Source organism: Ambystoma mexicanum, chromosome 2q (genome assembly GCF_040938575.1).
Source record: "Ambystoma mexicanum isolate Mex_15411 chromosome 2q, UKY_AmexF1_1, whole genome shotgun sequence".
In the NCBI taxonomy this organism is placed as follows: Eukaryota; Metazoa; Chordata; class Amphibia; order Caudata; family Ambystomatidae; genus Ambystoma; species Ambystoma mexicanum.
Window position 1 is genome coordinate 1,434,817,198 of NC_090924.1, and position 19,407 is coordinate 1,434,836,604.

The window sequence follows — 19,407 nt, forward strand, 5'->3', positions numbered from 1 at the left end:
AAGGCAACAGAGAAGAGAAGAGCTGGCAGCAAGGGAGTTACATGGCAACAGGCATTGTTGCTATGGCACCAAACGATGCTAAAGGCATGCACAGGAGAGTAGTGCTGAATCCGCACACATGCTTGCCGAGTCCATAATGTGGTGTCCTGAAGGAGGATGTCGAGATGAACGCGCTACCGGGCCAGGGTCTGGGCCACAGCGATCGGCCATTGCTGCGTTAATCGACCCTCCTGCACCACTACTGCCAGCACTGGTGACACCTCCAGGAAAGCTGCCGTGGTGGTGACAAGCCTGTGGCCTGACAATTCTCTGAAATGCTACACTGCTGGTGGGATACCCCCCAAAGCTGCCTTTCGAGGGGATTGGGTCCTCCGATGTATTCCATATCTATGACAGGTAATCACCACAGCTGTGCTGCTTCGGAAACTTTTTTCTGCATCGATGACGTTGATGCGCCGTCGTCGAGGACCTCCTCCGACGTCATCCGATGTGATAAGTAGGACGCACGACGCCCATAGCCTCAGTTCCGTTTTTTTCCACGAACGTGTTGCTTCATGAATCTCGGTTAACGCCTCGACTTTTTGGAGTTCTGTTCTTCTCGGTTCTTCGAACCTGTTCGTTTTTGTGAGAAAATCCTTTGTGTGAAGATGTCTTCGACCCCGCGTCCGGGCTTCAAGAAGTGCGGGGAGTGTGGGTGCAAGATGTCGGACTTGCACGACGCCTGCCTCTGATGCCTCGGGGAGGCCCACGACACGGATGACTGTATCGACTGCCAGTCGCTCACGTCCAAAGCCTTACGTGAACGTAAGAAGAAGTTGTCGGTAGGTCGGGTGTCCAAGCCCCGGAAGTCGAAGTCTGCGGGGCTTTCGACGGATGATTCGAGAGGTGACTCTCTGCGTCATCGTCGGAAGTCTCGTGCGTCTCCTTCTAGGAGTCGGTCTCGCCACTCCTCTGCCTCTTCGAGGCATTCTCGGAAGCGCCGACAGCGGTCGTCTTCCAGGTCCTCTTCTGAGGACTCTGCCCAGCACGTCGCTTACCCCACCAGCCGTGCGACGCCGGAGGAATGGGCTTCCTTCGGGAAGAAAATGCTGGCGATTCTCGAGTCGCAGGGACTAAGCCGTCCGCGCCCTCAAATGGGGTCGGCCGTGAGAGGTCAAGAGACACTGCTCGCAAGAGTGGTCAGCACGAGTCACGGGAGAGGTCCCGTTCGGACAAGGGGACTCGTTCTCGACGTACCCGTTCCAGGTCCCGGTCCTCGACGCGTTCCAGACCGTGTGCACCTGTGATGCCTTCAAGGAAGACATCGACGTCTGAGGCGTCGAGGGTATCGACGGGCTTTCTCGAGGCTCCGGCTCCGAGGAAGTCATCGAAGCCGTCGACGCTCAGGTCGTCGAAAGACCCGCTCGGAGCTCCGGCTTGGAGGACTGTGTCGACGCCGTCGATGCTGGCGGCGCTGCATCTGACGTTGACGCCGATTTACTCGACGACGACGCTGATCCTCTCGGCGCCGATGCCTGTTCTCTCGACGCCGATTCACTCGAGGCCGGGGTGTCGGAGGTACCCCGTGGCACGGGGGAAACCCCTAGGAAGGCTCTGGTTAAGAGCTAGCACTCTCGGGTGCCTTCTTTTCGCCACCTGGAATATATTTCGGAGGTGGATGAGGATTATGATGGCCTGGTTCCTAGTCAGGTTCCAGATGAAATGGTCTCGGACCATAGTCAGTTTGACGATTTGAGGCAGTCACTGCATGATGCCAGTGGACTGGACACCTCTCCGGAGGTGGAGTTTTGTAGGCCTGAGCCTGGCTCTCATGCCGATTCCTCGTACCGGCGCCTTATGGCTAGGGTTTCCGAGTACTTGGGATGGTCTGCTCCCCCCAGGGGAGTTTGTGCAGGATGATCTCACGGACATCCTTGATGTTGGTCCCCCAACTGACCCGGTACTGCCGTTTCATATGGCTCTACAGAGAAGGGTGGCAGCGGCTTGGACTGCTCCGGAGAGTCTCCCGGCAGTGGGCAGGTCCTTGTCGCGAAAATACCGTTCAGCCACTAGCGACCCCTGCTACTTGACCAGGCACCCCACTCCGGAGAGTTTGGTGGTGCAGGCGGCCACGGCCCCGGCAAAGCAGGCGTCGTACCCTACCATCCCTCCTGATAGGGACGACAAACGTTTTGATGGCTGGGCGAAGAAAGTGTTTTCTTCTGGTGCCATGGCGCTTGAGGTGGCCAACTCCATTTGTGCCTTGTCTCGTTTCACACACACTCTGTGGAACTGTGTTGCGTTAGCGGCTGAACATATTCCCGAAGGGGACGAACGGGATGGTTTCCTTGCTATGGTCCAGGATGGTAAGGATGCCATGTGTGAGTCCGTTCAGTCGGGTTTGGACATGGCTGAATGCGTCAGCAGGTCCATGGCAGCGAGCACCGTGATACGCAGGTTTGCGTGGTTGCGGAAGTCGGGGTTTGCTCCTGGTGTGCAGTCCCGGCTCCTCAACATGCCCTTTGACGGTGAACACCTTTTTGGCAGCAAAGCTGACGAGAGCCTTGAGAGGTTGCAGTCCTCCAAAGCTGCAGCAAAGTCGTTGGGCGCTGCAGTTCGCCAACCTCCGCCTTTTCGTCCTAGGGGACAGCAATGGAGGGTTGGTTCCGTTCGCTATTACTCTTCCTTCAGTAAAGCGAGAGGAGCTGGCAGTCAAAGAGGCCAACGCAGGGATACCAGAGTTGGACGACAGGGTACCCGTGGTGCCAAGGCCGCTCGGGCAGTTGCCTCTTTGCCCTCAGGTAACGCCGCAGCCGCTACCACTCAGTCATGAGGCCATGTCCCATGGTTCGCCGGTTGGGGGAAGGCTGGCGCAGCATCTTGTAGAGTAGCGTGCCATTACTTCAGATGTGTGGGTTCTGGAGATCATAACCCACGGCTACTGTCTTCCCTTTCGGCAGAGGCCTCGCGACAATCCACCGGGGAACCTCTTTGCAGAGTCCGGATCCGCTCCTTGCGCAGGAAATTCAAGCCCTGCTGGAGAAAGGCGCCATAGAACTGGTGCCTGTAGCGGAGAGGAACAAGGGATGGTATTCCCCTTATTTTTTGATTTCGACGAAAGACTGGGGATTGAGACCCATCATGGACTTGCGCGGTTTGAACAAACTCCTCAGGAAGGACAAGTTCAAGATGGTTACTCTCTCTCAAGTCCTCCAGGCCCTTCGGCTTCAGGACTGGTTGGTGTCTCTCGACCTCAAGGATGCTTACTTCCATGTGCCAATCCATCCCAAGCACAAGAAGTACGTGAGATTCGCGGTTGGCGACTCGCACTTTGTTTCGGGTCCTGCCGTTCGGATTGACCTCCGCCCCGAGGGTTTTCACCAAGCTCATGGTGATGGTGGCGGCAGCGCATCTCAGGCAAGGGGGGATTCACGTCTACCCCTACCTGGACGATTGGTTGATCAGGGGGAGCTCTCCCGAGCAAGTCCTGGATCATCTGTCCGTCACCTACCACTCCCTTCACAGGCTGGGCTTCTCCCTCAATTTAAAGAAGTCTCATTTGAAGCCAACACAGCGGCTCCAGTACATCGGAGCAGTGCTCGACACTTCCCTGGGGCAGTGTTTTCCTCCCCAGGTGAGGGCTCTTCACATTCAGCAGATGGTGCGCAAGTTTCAGCATGCCCAGACGCTCCCAGCGTTCGAGTTCTTGAAGTTGCTCGGTCTCATGGCATCCTGCATTCTTCTGGTGCCAGAGGCTCGCCTGCGGATGAGATCTTTGCAGTGGGCACTCAAGATGCAATGGTCGCAGTCCTCCGGCAGGATGTCGGACCCGGTTCAGGTGCCGCCTTCGGTCGCCTGGGACCATCTGTGGTGGGCCGTCAAAGGCAACTTGATGAAGGGGGCTCCCTATTGGCTTCCCTGGCCGGAGGTGACGATCGTGACGGATGCATCCCTCACGGGATGGGGAGCTCATGCCAACGAACTGACAGTCAGCGGTCGTTGGTCTCTGTCGGAGTCCAGACTCCATATCAATCTGTTGGAGCTGAGGGCCGTCAGGCTAGCCCTGAAGGCTTTTCTGCCGACTGTGTGAGGAAAGAATGTCCTGATCCTGACGGACAACACAGTGGCCATGCACTACCTCAACAAAAAGGGGGGGGGGCAGGGTCACTTCCTCTGTGCAGGAAGGCGATGCAGCTCGAGTTCTGGGCCATCCAGCAGGAAGTTTCGATCTCGGCAGTTCATCTGGCCGGAGACGAAAACGTGACGGTGGACGCTCTGAGCAGGCAGAGCACGATCTCTCATGAGTGGGAGTTGGCTCAGGAGATTCTCCTGGAGATCTTCGCCCTTTGGTGGACCCCTCAAGTGGATCTCTTCGCTTCCAGTGTCAACCGGAAGTGCGAGAGGTTCTGCTCGTGGGAATTTCCTCCAAAAGGAGCCTTAGGAGACGCGTTCGTGGTGGAGTGGTCATTCCCGCTGCTGTACGCGTTTCCTCCAGTCCCCGTCATCCCGCAAGTGCTGCGGAGGTTACAGAAGTTCGGTTCCCGGATGATCCTCATTGCTCCGGCGTGGGCCCGGAGGACTTGGTACCCGGACCTTCTCGACTTGTCCATCTGCCCTCCACGTCGTCTTCCCTACCGAGACGATCTGCTCTCACGGGAGGGGGGTCAGGTTCTCCATCCAGAGGTCAGATCCCTCAACCTTCACGCTTGGCTTCTGAAAGGTTGAGGTATAAGGATTGGGACCACCCTGAAGACGTGATGGAGGTGTTGCTCTCGGCCCGACGGCCAGCAACAAAGTCTCTGTACCGTTGCCGTTGGCGTAAGTTCTGCGACTGGTGCAGAGTTCAGAATGTGCATCCTTTTGCATGTGACATCCCCATGGTTCTGTTCTTTTTACTTTCTTTGGCCCACAGGGGCTTGGGTACCATTAAAGGTTACCTGGCGGCGCTGTCCATCTTTAAGCGCTCGTCTGAAGAGTGTTCCTACTTTAAAATCCCTTTAATTTCACAGTTTCTGAAAGGGCTCACTAATGTGTTCCCTCCGTCACCTTTCCTGGTGCCCGGTTGGGATTTAAACCTTGTTCTTAAGTTTCTTATGGGTGCTCCGTTTGAGCCTTTGCATTCTTGCCCTTTGAGGCTGTTAACTCTGAAAACTGTGTTTTTGGTTGCGGTTACTTCCGCTCGCAGAGTGAGTGAGTTACAGCCACTTTCAGTTAAGCCACCCTTCACTGTATTTCACAAGGACAGGGTTGTCCTTAGAGTTCGTCCTTCTTTTCTTCCGAAGGTGGTTTCGGAGTTTCATTTGGCCCAGAAGGTTGTTCCGGCATTCTATCCTCCTCCGCATCCTGGTAAGGAAGAGGAGAGGCTCCATAGGCTTGATCCTAGGAGAGCTTTAAGCTTTAATGTTTCACGCATGTCCCGGGTCAGAGTGGACGATCAACTCTTTATTGGTTACGCTGGAAAGTGTTTGGGACAGGCTGTGACGAAACAGACTTTGTCTCGCTGGATTATTTTGGCCATCTCGGAGTGTTACCGCTTGGCGGGCTGGCTTGCGCGCCCATTCTACCAGGGGTATGGCTGCATCTACTGCCCTGCAGAGGGGTGTTCCTATTCGCACCATCTGTGATGCAGCCACCTGGGCTTCTGTACATACATTTGTGCATCACTATTCCCTCGATTCCATCCGAGGACAGGATCTGGCCTTTGGCAAGGCGGTCCTTTGCTCTGCTATTTGATAGGCAATTCTAAATTTTGATTCTAAATTCTTTCCCTCCTCCTTGCTCTGGTACTGCTTTGGGAGTCTGTCATAGATATGGAATACGTTGGAGGACCCAATCCCCTCGAAGAACAAGCTACTTTCTTACCTGGTAACGTTCTTTCGATGGGATGGTCCGACGACGTATTCTAGAATCCAGAGTTTCCGATTGATGTACACCCCTTTCAAGTTTTCTGGGTGCTACCTTCCTAGAACCTCATCTTGCCATGAGGTTCTAGGAAGGTAGACTGGGATGTAATTGGATTAGACTTTTATTTTGGTCATTTATAAGCACTGAGACCTGTCAGACTTGACTGCACTTGGGCACAGGTGCTGTACTTAATATAATGTCCTGCTACTAACTCACACTGTGATCTGAGCAACTAATGAATCTTAAACGTGGACCCTTAAACAAGGTTTTCAGCCCTTTGCAGAACTGAAGAATTTAATTAGAAGTACGAAGTTTCAAAGGAAGTTATGTTATGTTACTTGGCATTTATATAGCGCTCTATATATCATTGGTATGACCTCAAAGCGCTGGTAGGTTGAACGCCCTCGGGAACCGCAGTACTGGTCAGTAGAGCGAGATAGTCGCAGGGTGCGTGGGTGCACCGGATATGAGTTTCCGTCTGCTCTTTCAATTCTGTCCATTCAGTCCACTCTGTCCGTTTCGTCCACCCTATCTACTCTATCCATTTCGTCCACTCTATTCATTTAATCAATTCCATCTGTTCCATCCATTCCGTCCACTCTGCCCATTCCGTCCACTATAACCAATCCATCCACTGTATCCATTCATTCCACTCCATCTGCTCTTTCCGCTCCATCCGTTCCATCCGCTCCATCCACGTCATCCATTTGTCTTCCAACCGGTCTATGCACTCCATTGGTTCCATCCACGCTATCCATCTCATCCACTCCATCCATTCAATCTATTACATCAACTTCATTTATTCTATCCATTTCACCCACCTCATCCACTCACTCTGGAAGGGAGTGCCAGAGTCTAGGTCCATAAACCGGAAAGCACCAGTCCCCTCTAGAAACACAGTGAGATGGAGGAAAACGTGGTAAGAACTTGCATGTGGATCGGAGCTTACGATTGGTGTGGTACAAGGAGAGTTTCTGGGCTAAATAAGAAGGAGCAAGCCCCTGAAGACATTTAAAGATCAAACAATTCTTTCTTTCACTGGTAGCCAATGTAAGGATTTGCGTAGTGATGCAATACGACAGAATATGGACACTTTAAAAATTGGCTGACTGGCACATGCTGGGCATCCTGGATCCTAGTGATTTGTCTCTCAGAAGGGCATTACTGTAATCCAGGTGAGAATTCACTAGCGCTCCCACAACCATTGCGTGATCCTTTTGAGCAGTATATGGCAGTGCAAGGCGTAGTAGGCAGAGAGAGAAGACTGACTAAACATTGGCTCCAACCTGGATTTCGGTACCCAGATTGGCTAGCCAGATGCAGTCTACACTTTTTTATTTGGAGGCATAATTGAATTTTCACCTCAGGAATGAGGAAGCACTTCAGTGTGTCGGCTAACAAGTGTTTTGGTCCTAGTAAAGGTCCCTTTGGTCGTCTTAGGGTTTAGCTGCAGTCGATTTTGGGACATCCAATGACCAACTTCAATCAGACATTGTCCTACTCTCAACCTGAAAATTGCTGATCTTTATAAAAACTTGTGTATCATCAGCTTATGAATGGAAGTTCAGCTCTAACTTCTTGAAAATATTCATTAAAGTTTCATATAAATATTAAAAAGAAGTGAAGGAGCAGAGCCTTGAGGAACCCCATAGCTGACGAAGTGTCTTGGACAGAGACCTACCATAAATTACTTGTTGCTGGCGATTACTCAGGAAAGAGATAAACCAAGACTGGATCGTATCTGAAACTCTGCTTTTTTTAGGCTTACTAACAAGATATTGTGGTGCACCTTGTCGAACACTGCCGACAGGTCAAGCATCAACATAGGAGTGAGGTCACCAATTTCGGTCCAAGCAAGAATGCCACCTGAAATCGGTGCCGTTTCTGTCGCTTGCCTTGGGCGGAAGCCTGATTGAAAAGTGTCAAGAAGGGCATTTTTTTTCTCCATGCTCCTGAAGCTTGGAGGTCACTATTTTCTGGAATCTTTGGTGACCAGGGCAGTACCGCCACAGGACGATAATTTTGTAAATCTTTAGGATCCAAGGTGGATTTTTTTCAGGAGGGGTGATATAGTCGAGGGTTTCGGTTTCAAAGGCAATATTCCTTGAGATGAAGAAAGATTGATAACCGTGGACCTAAAGTGTGAGTTCGGTCGCATGGGCTTGGGCAGAACAGGCAGGAAGAAGGAAAAATAAGTAATTTGTGGGTTTGAGGCCTTTTATAAGATCTAGTACTGTGCCCTCCGATAAAAAATTAAAATCAAATTTTGGTGGTCTGGTGCATGGAACCTTACAAGGTCCTGATAAGTACTTGATTCAAATTAAAGTCGATTGTTTCCTGGGTGATCTTGAATTTATTGATGAAAAAAATATTAGCGCTACAGAGAGTGTAAGCGTTCTTGAGCTACACCTAGGGTGCAATAGCTTGGCAATCAGTAAATGTTCTCCTGGCCTATTTTGTGAATTTTGGATCCTGTTCTGGAGGAACTTGGCCTTAGCTAAAGATCACCACCTTGTTTTTAGTGCAGTTTTTACATTTATTTCAGACATGGTGGTGTTCTGTTTCCTCCAGAGATATTCCATTTGCTGATAGCTTCTCTGCAGGGTCCATGGTGAAATTACCAAAATCTGCCTTGGAGCTTCGGGGACACCCAGTGTAAAGGTTGATTTTTTTATTTTTTTTATTTTGTATTGTGATATTAGACGCACACGGCATCCTTACACAAAATACACATAAATTAACACAATTTTACAGTATAAAATATAACATTAAGTCCCATTTCATCAACTTAATAAAGACCTTTTTAATTTATAACCATATGAAAATCTGTATTAAACATGTGAACAAACTAAGATCTAAGCCGCATGATTTAACCATTTTACTGTTATAATTGTTAAGGAGGTCTCTTCACCACTTGTTAACCTAAGAAACAATTATTTGAGATTGAACATATGGCCCAAGCAACATTGTGTTGTCCTTCTGTAGGAACCCATTATGATATGCTCCCTTGTTTGTAGCACCCCCACCTCTGACGGATCAACTTTGGGGCATCAGTGGTCCAGGGATGAATATCGGTTTCTAAACCATCAATCAGCGCCACACCTCTAGCACATCAGAAGGGATTTGAACAGATTGGAAACGCAAGTAAATTATAAACCCCCCTTGACCAATTTTGCTAACGTGGACGGAACGGCAGGCTGATCTCTGCAAGGTTGTGCATCGTTGGTTAGTTGCAGCACAGCAAAAATTCAATTATTACCCAATGATAAAAGGGACTGTCCAATCAAGGTTGCATAAACATATCTACTTTATTATCACAACACACTACAAAATACAACCCACCCTGTAAAGGAGTACAGAGGACAGACCAATTCACGAAGGTAAGGGATGCACGCTGGATACTGTCAGGAGGGTAGTCGGTAAAGCAATTTGTCTCAAATGTTCAAGGTTATTTGGTTTCAGCACCAAGGGAGTAAGGGGTCATAAATGCCACTAAGGGCCTTCGGGGAAGGACCGTGGGGAGAGAACCACAATGTACCTGGTGCTTGAGATGATCTTGATGCTCGACAGCATCGAGTCAGTTCCAGGACGCTTTGCCACTCCTGCTACAGAGTTCAAGACGGGAGACAGCTGCGGGTATCAGGCGGCAGGCAGTTCGGCAAGCGAGGCTGGACGGACGGCTGCATGCTGGCCTACACAGCGGCTCTGGGCCAAGAATCGTTACCTCTTTGCTGGTTGGTGAATCTGTAACGCTGGTCAGGGCGTCTTGGACGGCTTTAGTGACTGCCTCGAAAATGTCCTTGAAAGATGGATGCTGGTTGATCCTTGCTGTGGCAATCCTAGCTTCTTCGCAGGGCTCGTGTCGTCCTTTAAGGCGGATGCCCCAAAGCTGAGGAGAGTGTTTGAGGCATTGTCCTTTTGTTCAGAGATTCACTGGCACTTCCCACCTATAAAGTGTGCTGGCAGAACCTAGCAGGGCACGCTGTGTGCTGGCTGGGTACCGATTCTGGAGCTGCTGGATGGGTCCTTTGAGTTGGTTATCTCCCTCTGTGGCCTTGGAGATGTTTAGGGGAGGGATCTTGCTTCCCTCTTTCTTCTTACTCCTTTTCGAAGTCGTCAAATTATCTGCCGAAAGAGGGGCTCAACCCTCTCATAAAGCCAAATGGGCCACAGTGATTGGTGTAGGCTAGACCTACCTTAATGAACCAATTCTGGGTCCCCACCAAAATCTTCTGTTATGTGTAAGGTCATAAGCAGAGTGCTTTGCAACAGGAAAGGTAAGGGGTAACAACATGTACTACTAAGTGGCACCCATCTTCCTATCTGTTGTGGATCAAAGTGTCTCTCTGGTTAATTGAGCTCTCCATGGCTTCTGATCAAAGCACAGGTCTCCCTTGAAGTTTGTGGCGATGACAGACTTTCTGTCTCCATCAAATTGCATACTACTTCCCTTTGAAAGGGGGTCCCCTTGCAGGGATTGTCTACTGTAAACAGTTGTCCAAGACATCACATTCACTGCCCTTCATACAGAGGGGTGGGAGCTAGCTCCAAGCGGACCCATTACATATCAAAAAGGTGTTGGGATTTCATGCCCTTTGTTAGTTCTGTGACCAGGCCTCTTCACAGGCCTGCTTCAATTAAATCTCATCAGTATGCGCTGCCACCACACAGAACTACAATGAGCAGGGCGGATACATGGAGACTTTGATATTTAATTAGGTTGGCCATGGCAGGAGGAAGGTGTTGCCTTCCCCCTTCCTGAGATGCTTTCATGTACTCTTGGCTCTCACATTCCAGCTATTTTTGACAGGGAGGACTGTGCCTGTAAGCGGTGTTCCCTCCAGAGTACACTTGACTGTTTGTTGTGCGGCGAGCATAGGAAAATGTGTGCGGATTAACCCCCACACATTTTCCGAGATTGATCTCCCATCATTCCATTTCTTATAAAATTTTTAAAAAAGCACAGGCGAGCACACACTCTGTGTGTGGATGGTCGAATTCCTCACACCCCATCCGTTTTACTTGATAATAGATCTTTCCCAACGTATCCCCCCCCCCCACCGGGAGCAAGTTCAACCAGAACCTCAAAAACTGGGAGCGCCAAAAAGCATTCAGGAATTTTTTAAGATATGAAAGAACAGCTCCGAATGGTTTATCATATGGTCACAAACTCTTAGGTAGTTTTAACCCCCTCCCTCTACCTATTGTCTGTCACCAGTCATGCTCAAACAATCTTTTTGTGTCTTCCCAGCGATTGTAAATCAAATTGCCAATGGTTTGTTCACATTCCCTCAAAATAAGCTCAGCACATTTTTTGAATTCCTTCATGGGGCCATTAGACACCTGCATCATTACATTGAAATGGTCAGCATACAAGGACTTTGCTAGTGGTTCTAATAGTTCACGGTATTGAACGATCTTCCAATTCAAATAACCATGCAAAGATACATGACCAATCTCAAAGCGCAGTGCCTCAATCAGCAAACAATCTGGTAGGTTTAGGGCCCTTTTCCAAACCCTACTGTCAACCTTTGCGTAGTCAAAATTAATTAATGGGCAAATCGAAAAACAGAACCTGGTGTTGATCTTCCTCTTCATGCAGAAAATTGATTTGCCGTAGTCAATAAGCGGGACAGAGTAGAAGTGGTACTGGGCGAGGTGTCCAGGGCAATGCCCAGGTTGGTGAAGCTCGATGCTGGGAGCAAGACCTGATCCTGCAGGACCCAAGTAAAACATATTTTTCTCCTTGCATTTTTACAGAAATAAACAACTCTGGTTTTCTTTTCATTGATCGATGATTTCTTTCAACGAATAGGCCATTATTGAAACCAGCTGCCTCTGAAGGCCCACCTGGGTAGTGACCAACACCACCACATTGTCTGCATAAGTTAAGTATCACACAGACAATCTTGATATTCTAGGCAGTGCAAACGCAGTACATATCAAATGCTCCCCCAAATCTGACAAGTAGAGATTAAATAGACTGGGGAGCAAGGCTCCATCCCTGTTTTAAGACCTCAAAAGGGTGGGAAACTCAGTCCATGCCCCCTTTCCACTCAATCTCTTTCTCAAAGTATTATCCTCATACAAAGCAAAGAAGTGACAATGGTATATCCCAACTTTGCTGTTTAGACCACGATAAGGACTGGTTAACACAGTCAAAAGCCTGTAAATAGTCAGCTGTAGCCATATAAATGCAAGCATTTCTGGCTGAGCACACTCCTTTCTGTAAACATGCGACAACAAAACCTTTAAGAGTTGTTGAGACATTTACGAAACCCCGTCTGGAATTTCTGTAAATGTTAGCTTAGATGGAACATCTCCCCTTATGGGACCCCCTGGCAATCCTCAAGTCCCACACGTTTAGAAATGTACTCCACATCTACCACCAAGAATTAGTCCAGAACCCAAATCCTTACACAACCTTTGTGTCTGGTCCTCAATCCTGTGAAAAAACAGGGTGTTTCACAACCTAGTCCCCGGGCATCCCGTACTCTGGTGGCCAGGGAAAGGCCATCGCTTTTGGATCCAGACCCTGGGGGTGGACAAGCGAGGGAGGATCACCTGAGTAGAGGGTCCTTAGGGGATTGGGGGTGAAGCTCCCCTGGATGAGACATGGTATTCCACACAACCAATCTAACCCCTATCCCTGCTTATTGTATGGGAAACTACAACTCCCATAATTCCTTCCACTTTATCTTAAAAACAGTACTGCGCCGAGGAAGATGAGGAATGAGGTCTGAAAAATTGCCTCCCCTGACTTGCATTGGCCCTGTCCCTGTTATGAGGCCAGGCAGAGTCAGTCATGTTAACTCTTAACAATGTACACCTCACACTTATTAACACTCCCTGTGAAGATAAAAGGTGGCACACACAGGCAGACTTTATGCGAGACTGGTTACGAGAAGGAATAGCTCTTCCAAGGCTGATGTGAACCAGGCTGTGGAAGTTGGAAGGCCAATGGGCTGATCAACATTTGTGAGGATTAAGAGAAAGCCAGGCAAGATTTCAAAGCTTTCGGGAAGCCATGAGCGTTTGAAGAGCAAAGCCGAGTGAGCAGAGGAAAGAAACCTTCAAGTTGTCTCCCTCCCCTACCCTCCAAAGGGAGGAGGAGAGGAGGTGTTGGTAACGGCCTTGACTACAGGAAAAAGATGAAAGAAATCCTATTAACACGACTGCTCAGTTATCGAAGGGAACAAACGTCTGCTTGATGTTAAAGGGAACATGACTTTAAGTTGAAGTTTGCGTGTGTGCAGATAAAACGCAAATTAAGAGGACAATTGTTGAAGGAAAAGGATACAAATTAAGTGTTGTCCTGCAAGGTGGGTGAAGTCGCATATTCAAAAGTCTCTGTGAAATGTTATGATTTTTGAAAGACATTATGGCAGAGATCAAAGGAAAGAAAATAACTGTGATAAAGAGAGTTGAATAAGTGGAAAGAGAAATATAGGAACTGTGAATACGCCAAGAGGGCAAAATATAAGAACTTTGGAAAAGGCCAAGAGGGAAAATTGAAGGGAATAAGAACTACAAGTACCAGGTGGCATTGGTGGGAAAGAAATCCCAAGAAGTATTGATGTTGCATATGAACATTTGAAAAGGCAAAAAGGGCAGACTAAAAAGAGTGAGAACCACAAGTACCAAGAAATATTGATGCCACTAGATGAGTATTGATTGTGAATTGAAGAATTGTTGAAAGAGAAGTCGAAGTGGTCATGCAGAGGTCTATGTACATTCCTTGCAGTTTCCAAAGTCTTCAACAGTGAAAAAGATACCTTAGATAAAATGTGGGGAAGGAGACTCCCCCCCCCCCCCAAAAGAGTCTGGCTCGAGCCCGGAAGAGGGAAGCCTGTGCAGAACTGTGAGAAATTGAGAAAGTGAATGTGAACTGAATATTGATGGCAAGGTGGGCGAAGCCTAAAGGAAGTGATTGAACTACTAGAAGACGGAAGCCTAAGATTGAACTGTTGAATTGTGCCAGTAAGCCAAAGTGTGCAAGACTGATAGAATTGTGCCACTCACCTATCCTTTGTTTTTAAGAGACGGGCAAGGGAGTTGGTGCAGGAAGCCATTCCAACATTTATTTTTGAGACACTATTTTCCTTTTGTATCCCTTTAACACATTTGTCATTCTGAAAACGAGGGCAAGGTTAGGTTTTCTTAATAAAGGCCTTTTTATTTTGACCAGACTGACTTGGAGGACGTTTTTGTTATTTGTTTAATGGTCGAGATTACTCCCATTTTAGAGTTGGGAATTCTACCAACCCAACTTAAACTTAAAAGAAAGGTTTTTGAAACTTGTATCCATTGTGTCTGTCTACTGCTTGATAACATGCCTTCCTCACATGGCCCATTGCCAAGAAACAGTCTGCATTCAGATACCCAGAATATAAAACGCGTATATCATCTTCATCATTGAAAAACGTCTCCATTACTTCTATGATATATTTTATTGATATCGCTCTCGTACACAGGTGTTTCAGAGCGTGACCAGGCAAAGGGAGGGGAACAGGGGAGAAAACAAAAACAACGATTTTACTAGGCCCAGTGACATTGAGAACGGGCAAGTGCATGGGCAAAGAGAAGGATATATTTTGATATATTTGCTACGATGACCTTAAAGCCATTGCCAATAAAAGTTTACCAACAGCAGTGGCATGCTAAAGTTCTGGTTCCTTAAAATAACCTTTGCGGCTAAAATGCCATAGATGGTGTCAGACACCACTTCATAAGTCACTAATACTGCATTACTAATAGCTGTGACTAGACCACCCGATGGTGGCCCGCCCAAGCTCGGTGATGCCATTTATTGCATGACGGTACAACCATCGAGCTGAATTTATTTCCATTAACCACACCTCGTGTAGGTGTACCAGATCACAATCACACAGCCGCTGCTCTTTCCGGGGTACCCATGAAACTATTAAAGCCCCGCCTATTCCTGCTTTTTAGTGACCAAAATTGCCACTAAAGTCCAGTACCATGATCATCCAACTTTTTGGTTGGGCGTGCCAGGGCTTCAGTGAGCCATTGCCAATCAATAGTGCCATTTATCAAGGTTTTCACTTCATTATCAGAGAACTCCACCACCCTTGGAGTTTTTTTGCCCCACAGCACATGTGACTTTGATAGGCTTACATATTCCCCTCCTATAATCCTTGTCAGGCTCACAGTCAGACAACCAATCCTCTTGCAGGCCGCATCTCTGCGAAGCTTCTGGAATCAAGTCATACCCCATTGCCCTTCTAGAATCTATTTCAGCAAAAATCGGATTAAGTACATTTGCGGACCTAAAGTCCAACTGCACAAAGTCCGTCCTGTTATCAGAAGGAGAATACACTCACAATATCTTTAGACTAATGGGCGCAGCTGTGGAATTTCATGAGTTACATATGATTAGTTCTATTTGGTGCAATGTCGGGGAAACCCGGCTCCAATCTCTCAAGGATATATCTTGTTATATTCCCATCAGAACACATGCCACCAACATCAGCCTCAATAAGGGTGGAATTGGTTGGGAAGAAGTGCTTAAAACTTGCCCTGCAAGAAACCCGACTGCTTCAGTCTGATGCCCCTTGTTGTCTTCCCTTCAGGTAAAATAGCAAATTGACTCCTTGCCGCATAATTTGCTGCGCTGTATACCTGTACAGCTGACTTAACTGCCTGGCCTATTAATATGTCATTTGTCTGACAACCCATCGAAACTTTATATACAGCGCCATCGTCTGCAGGATTCAACAATCCCCGGGACTCTTGGGTGCCACTAATAGATTTGAAACCTACCTGAGCCTCTTGCGATGTTCTAACTGGTCGCTCCTGCAACCTCACTGACCTCAAAGTGGGTAAGCCTTTACGCCGCCAAGGAACATTACAGGCTCCTATCCTTATGCAGTCATTTTTTACCGCACTGAGTATAATTTGTCAATATGCAGTGTCTTCTCTTAGAGACCACATAAGTCTTAATACCTGACCCAGAGTTGAACTTTGAGTCAATAACCACATACACTTGAGGTATAGCTGCTGCGGCGGACATTGATGCGGGGGACATTAATAAGGAAAGGCTTTAACCGAATTGCTTATGCCCCGGTCTATCACTTAGGAGGGGAAGACAGCCTTCCTACCAATAATGCGGTACACTTCTGGGACGGGCCTGGGATATCAATTTGGGCTTCTTTCAATTGCTTTATCAATACCCTCAGTCCACCCGTTCTTTCGGGACAAATAGGATCTTGAGACCTTAGCCGCCAGCCCCACTCATGTCAACAGGATAATCCCCAGATTCGGGGTACATACCAAGGAGGAAGAGATTGGCCCTTTGGGCTTGGCCAATTGTGCCATCACCTTGGCCATTGTGGGGGGCTCAGTCAAACCACTAGTCTCCGGAACAGCATCCAGGACCGTAGGAAGAGGTTCATCAACAGTAAGAGCCGCCGCGGCCGCCTCAGAATGGCGTACGTTTCTTTAAAACTTTCTTGAACTTGTTTTTGAATTCTTCTGGCACCTTCTGTTTCCCCTCTTTATTCTGTGATTTTTCTTTCTACTGATCCGACCCTTTAGCGGGTTTGTGCACGCGACTGCATGACAGGGATTTTAGATGTTTATTTTTAATAAGCCTGGCCACATCGAGCGATATGTCTTTCACAGATGGAAGTAGAAATTCTTGCATCGTTCAGCTGTACTGTCTGAGCCGCCAAATAAAATCCAATATTTTCAGGGCACTTCAGAGGTTTGTGCACTGATTCCCAATACATTTTTATATCAATAAATTGAACATTGTTGTAGAGAGATGAGAATGAACTCAGAACCAAGTTCAAATCTGAGATTTCCGGGCCAGAGAACCAAATTTCTTTGTCCACCTCAGAGTAGATTGGAGAGTTTGGTCAGTCCACTCTGCTTCCTGATATATTCCAATTGAGGAATTATTCGAACTAGTCGGGTGCTCGGTTAAGAGAGATGACCGATTCTCCACTACATTGGGGCCTCATTGTGAGTCGGGCGGTCTGGTAAAAAAGTGCTGGTTTCTGTGGATACCGGCACTTTACCGGACTGCCCGACTACGGGAGAGCCAGTGGGGCACTTGGGTTAGGTCCAGCTAAATGCTAGAGGTAAGCCAGGCGCCCTACTCGCCAAAAGAAAGCCCTTGTTACCACCACCGGCATTGCCGGTGTCAGTAATGACAGAAAATCCCCCCATGGAGACCTATGGAATGGGGATTTACACCGTAATCCGGCAGCATTGTGCCGGTAAAGGTAAGTACCAGATGCCAGTATCCTGGCGGCTCTACTTTCAGGATACCGGCATAGCCGGAATTAGGCCCGTTCTTCATGTTGTTCATGTAGTCATTGTTTCTCTTGTTCCCGGACACCAAGCAACTTATTTCCAAAAACCGTTGCTCATTTATAACATTGCAGGAATGTTGCCACACGTGATCATCAGTTCGAGGTTTGGCAGGAGGCCTCATTTCCGTGCTTGTAAAGGTGCCAGTTTTCATGAAAAAGTCATACTTTTGACGTTCAACTTCCTTTGTTGACCCTACATCAGTGATTTTCTTATTGATCTCGTTGGTCTCATTGGACGCCATTTTAGTGCACCCCCGATCAGTAGTCTGGGGGCCCTTCAGTCCTCACGTCGAGCCACTTGGGTGTTAAAAGCAAAAGAAAATGGCGCTGCAACAGTGGCGACGAATGCCATGTCTGTACGCCCAACCTGAGTAAAGGGACTGCTTCGGTCGCCCCCAACTCGGAACCAGTATTCAAGGCCCTCTGCCGAGACCACCATGGCCACCGGAACCACCTAGAGCAATTTGAGAGGGAATGGGGGAGGGGGGGACAGACTCTCCAAAGCCATTGACTGGTCAATATACATGCCTGTACTAAAACCAGAAGAGCAGCTCTATCACGAAGAACCTCACGGACTATGTGGTCTGCAGCCAGAGACTGGATGCAGTGGATAGAATGGGCCCCTCACCACCTGGAGCCTCAGCCTCTGGACCTAAAAAACCTCAATAAGTCTGATACGACCTTTTTCCACACAGGCCTTTCCAAAATTCCATATCAAGGCACTATGGCTAACAACTTTATGTTGCAATGGTTCAGTCAGACCCAGAGTGTCCCTCGCCTACTCATGTGCTAGTTTGATAATTAAAGACTCCGAAAATGTGCTCAGAGACCAGGTTCTTTGCAGCCCCCTTGCTAACCTTATCCATCAGCAAGTTGCTTCTCTGCCACCATTACCAGCAATCGCAGAAAATACACTCCAATAGGCAGCACTGCACCGGAAAAGGGAGATGCTTACAAGTTTAGAAGTCAGAGGTCAAATGCCAGAGTTCACTGCGATGAGCTGATGTAATGCCACCATCTTCACCAAATCCAACTGCCGGCACTTTGCACAGCACTTCGCTGACGATTGTACTTTGCTGAATATTGCACTGTAGCCAGTATTTTAGGATTCACTCTTGTTTGATGCATTTACATTTGAATGTCCTGTCCTGCCAACTTTGGAATAATCTAGGTTAAAATAGATCTACTGCTGTACTACATTTTCGGAAAATAAATCACACTTCCCTATAAATACATTAATAAAGCAGCCCACTTTGTGTTTCTTTCTTTTTCTTTCCGTAGTGGAGCTTTCAGTTAATGAGATGTGAGAGGGCAGAATGGAGTGAGTTATAAGGAAAGAGTTGTGGGACTGTGGTCTGGGGCTGCAGCTGATATGTTTCGATGGGAGAGTGAGTTCTGAATGTTCTGTTATGTTAAAAGTACTTATATCGCGCACTGTCACCAACGGAATTGGTCCCCAGGTGCTCTGACGGTTCTGTAAACAGGAAGGAGGGCGTGTGTTGTTAGTTGGGAGGAGGGGAGTGGGAGAGGTGGTGTGCTGTTGGCAACTTCAGCTCGGTGCGCACTGGACTTTGGTGCAAGTATCGGATCGGGCGAGACCTATTGTGCTGTAGGTTTTGTTGGCGCGGTGTGGTAAAGTGCGTGCGGATTACTGGGAGAAAAATGGTTGTGTGAGTGTGTGTGGGTCGAGGGTGCAGAAAATTGAGGGTTGGGTTAGTGGGGTCTGTATCCTGATTCTGTTTCAGCTGTATCTCTGCGGGCGGGGGTGTTGCTGGTTACCTGGGCAGATGGGGAGCAGGTGCAAGTGGATCTCGGTCACCTGGCCTAAGCCCCGCCCACCTGGTGCCTTCCTGCCTGCTGCTCTTTTTCACCACTTAGCAAGCCCCGCCCACCTGGTGCCTTCCTTCGCCATCGCTGTCTTGTGGCCAATGCTGGATTTGACTTTTATGGACTTCATTCACGGTGCGTCACTCTTTCTCAACTCTCATGCTGGACTTCCTTTGCATCTTGTACTCATGGTGGCCCTGAATCATGCTGTTCCCATCTTCATCTTGTATCCTGGCTTGCAACATTATGTGTTACTACTGACTTCTGCAATTGTATTCGCTCTCCCCTCTTGCTTCTCCACTCTTTTACTGCTTACTCTCTTTTCTCTCCTCCATTCCCTTCTCTCTTTTCCTATCTC

General features: G+C 48.2%; 1 protein-coding gene across 1 annotated transcript; it reads left to right on the forward strand.

Moving 5' to 3' along the window:
- Positions 1–1,883: 1,883 nt before the first annotated feature.
- Positions 1,884–18,468, forward strand: LOC138570231 (uncharacterized). The gene is made up of 2 exons (XM_069648967.1): positions 1,884–5,930; positions 5,972–18,468. The coding sequence occupies exon 1, from the start codon at positions 3,121–3,123 to the stop codon at positions 4,702–4,704; it is 1,584 nt and encodes a 527-aa protein (XP_069505068.1). The 5' UTR covers positions 1,884–3,120; the 3' UTR covers positions 4,705–5,930; positions 5,972–18,468.
- Positions 18,469–19,407: the final 939 nt, after the last annotated feature.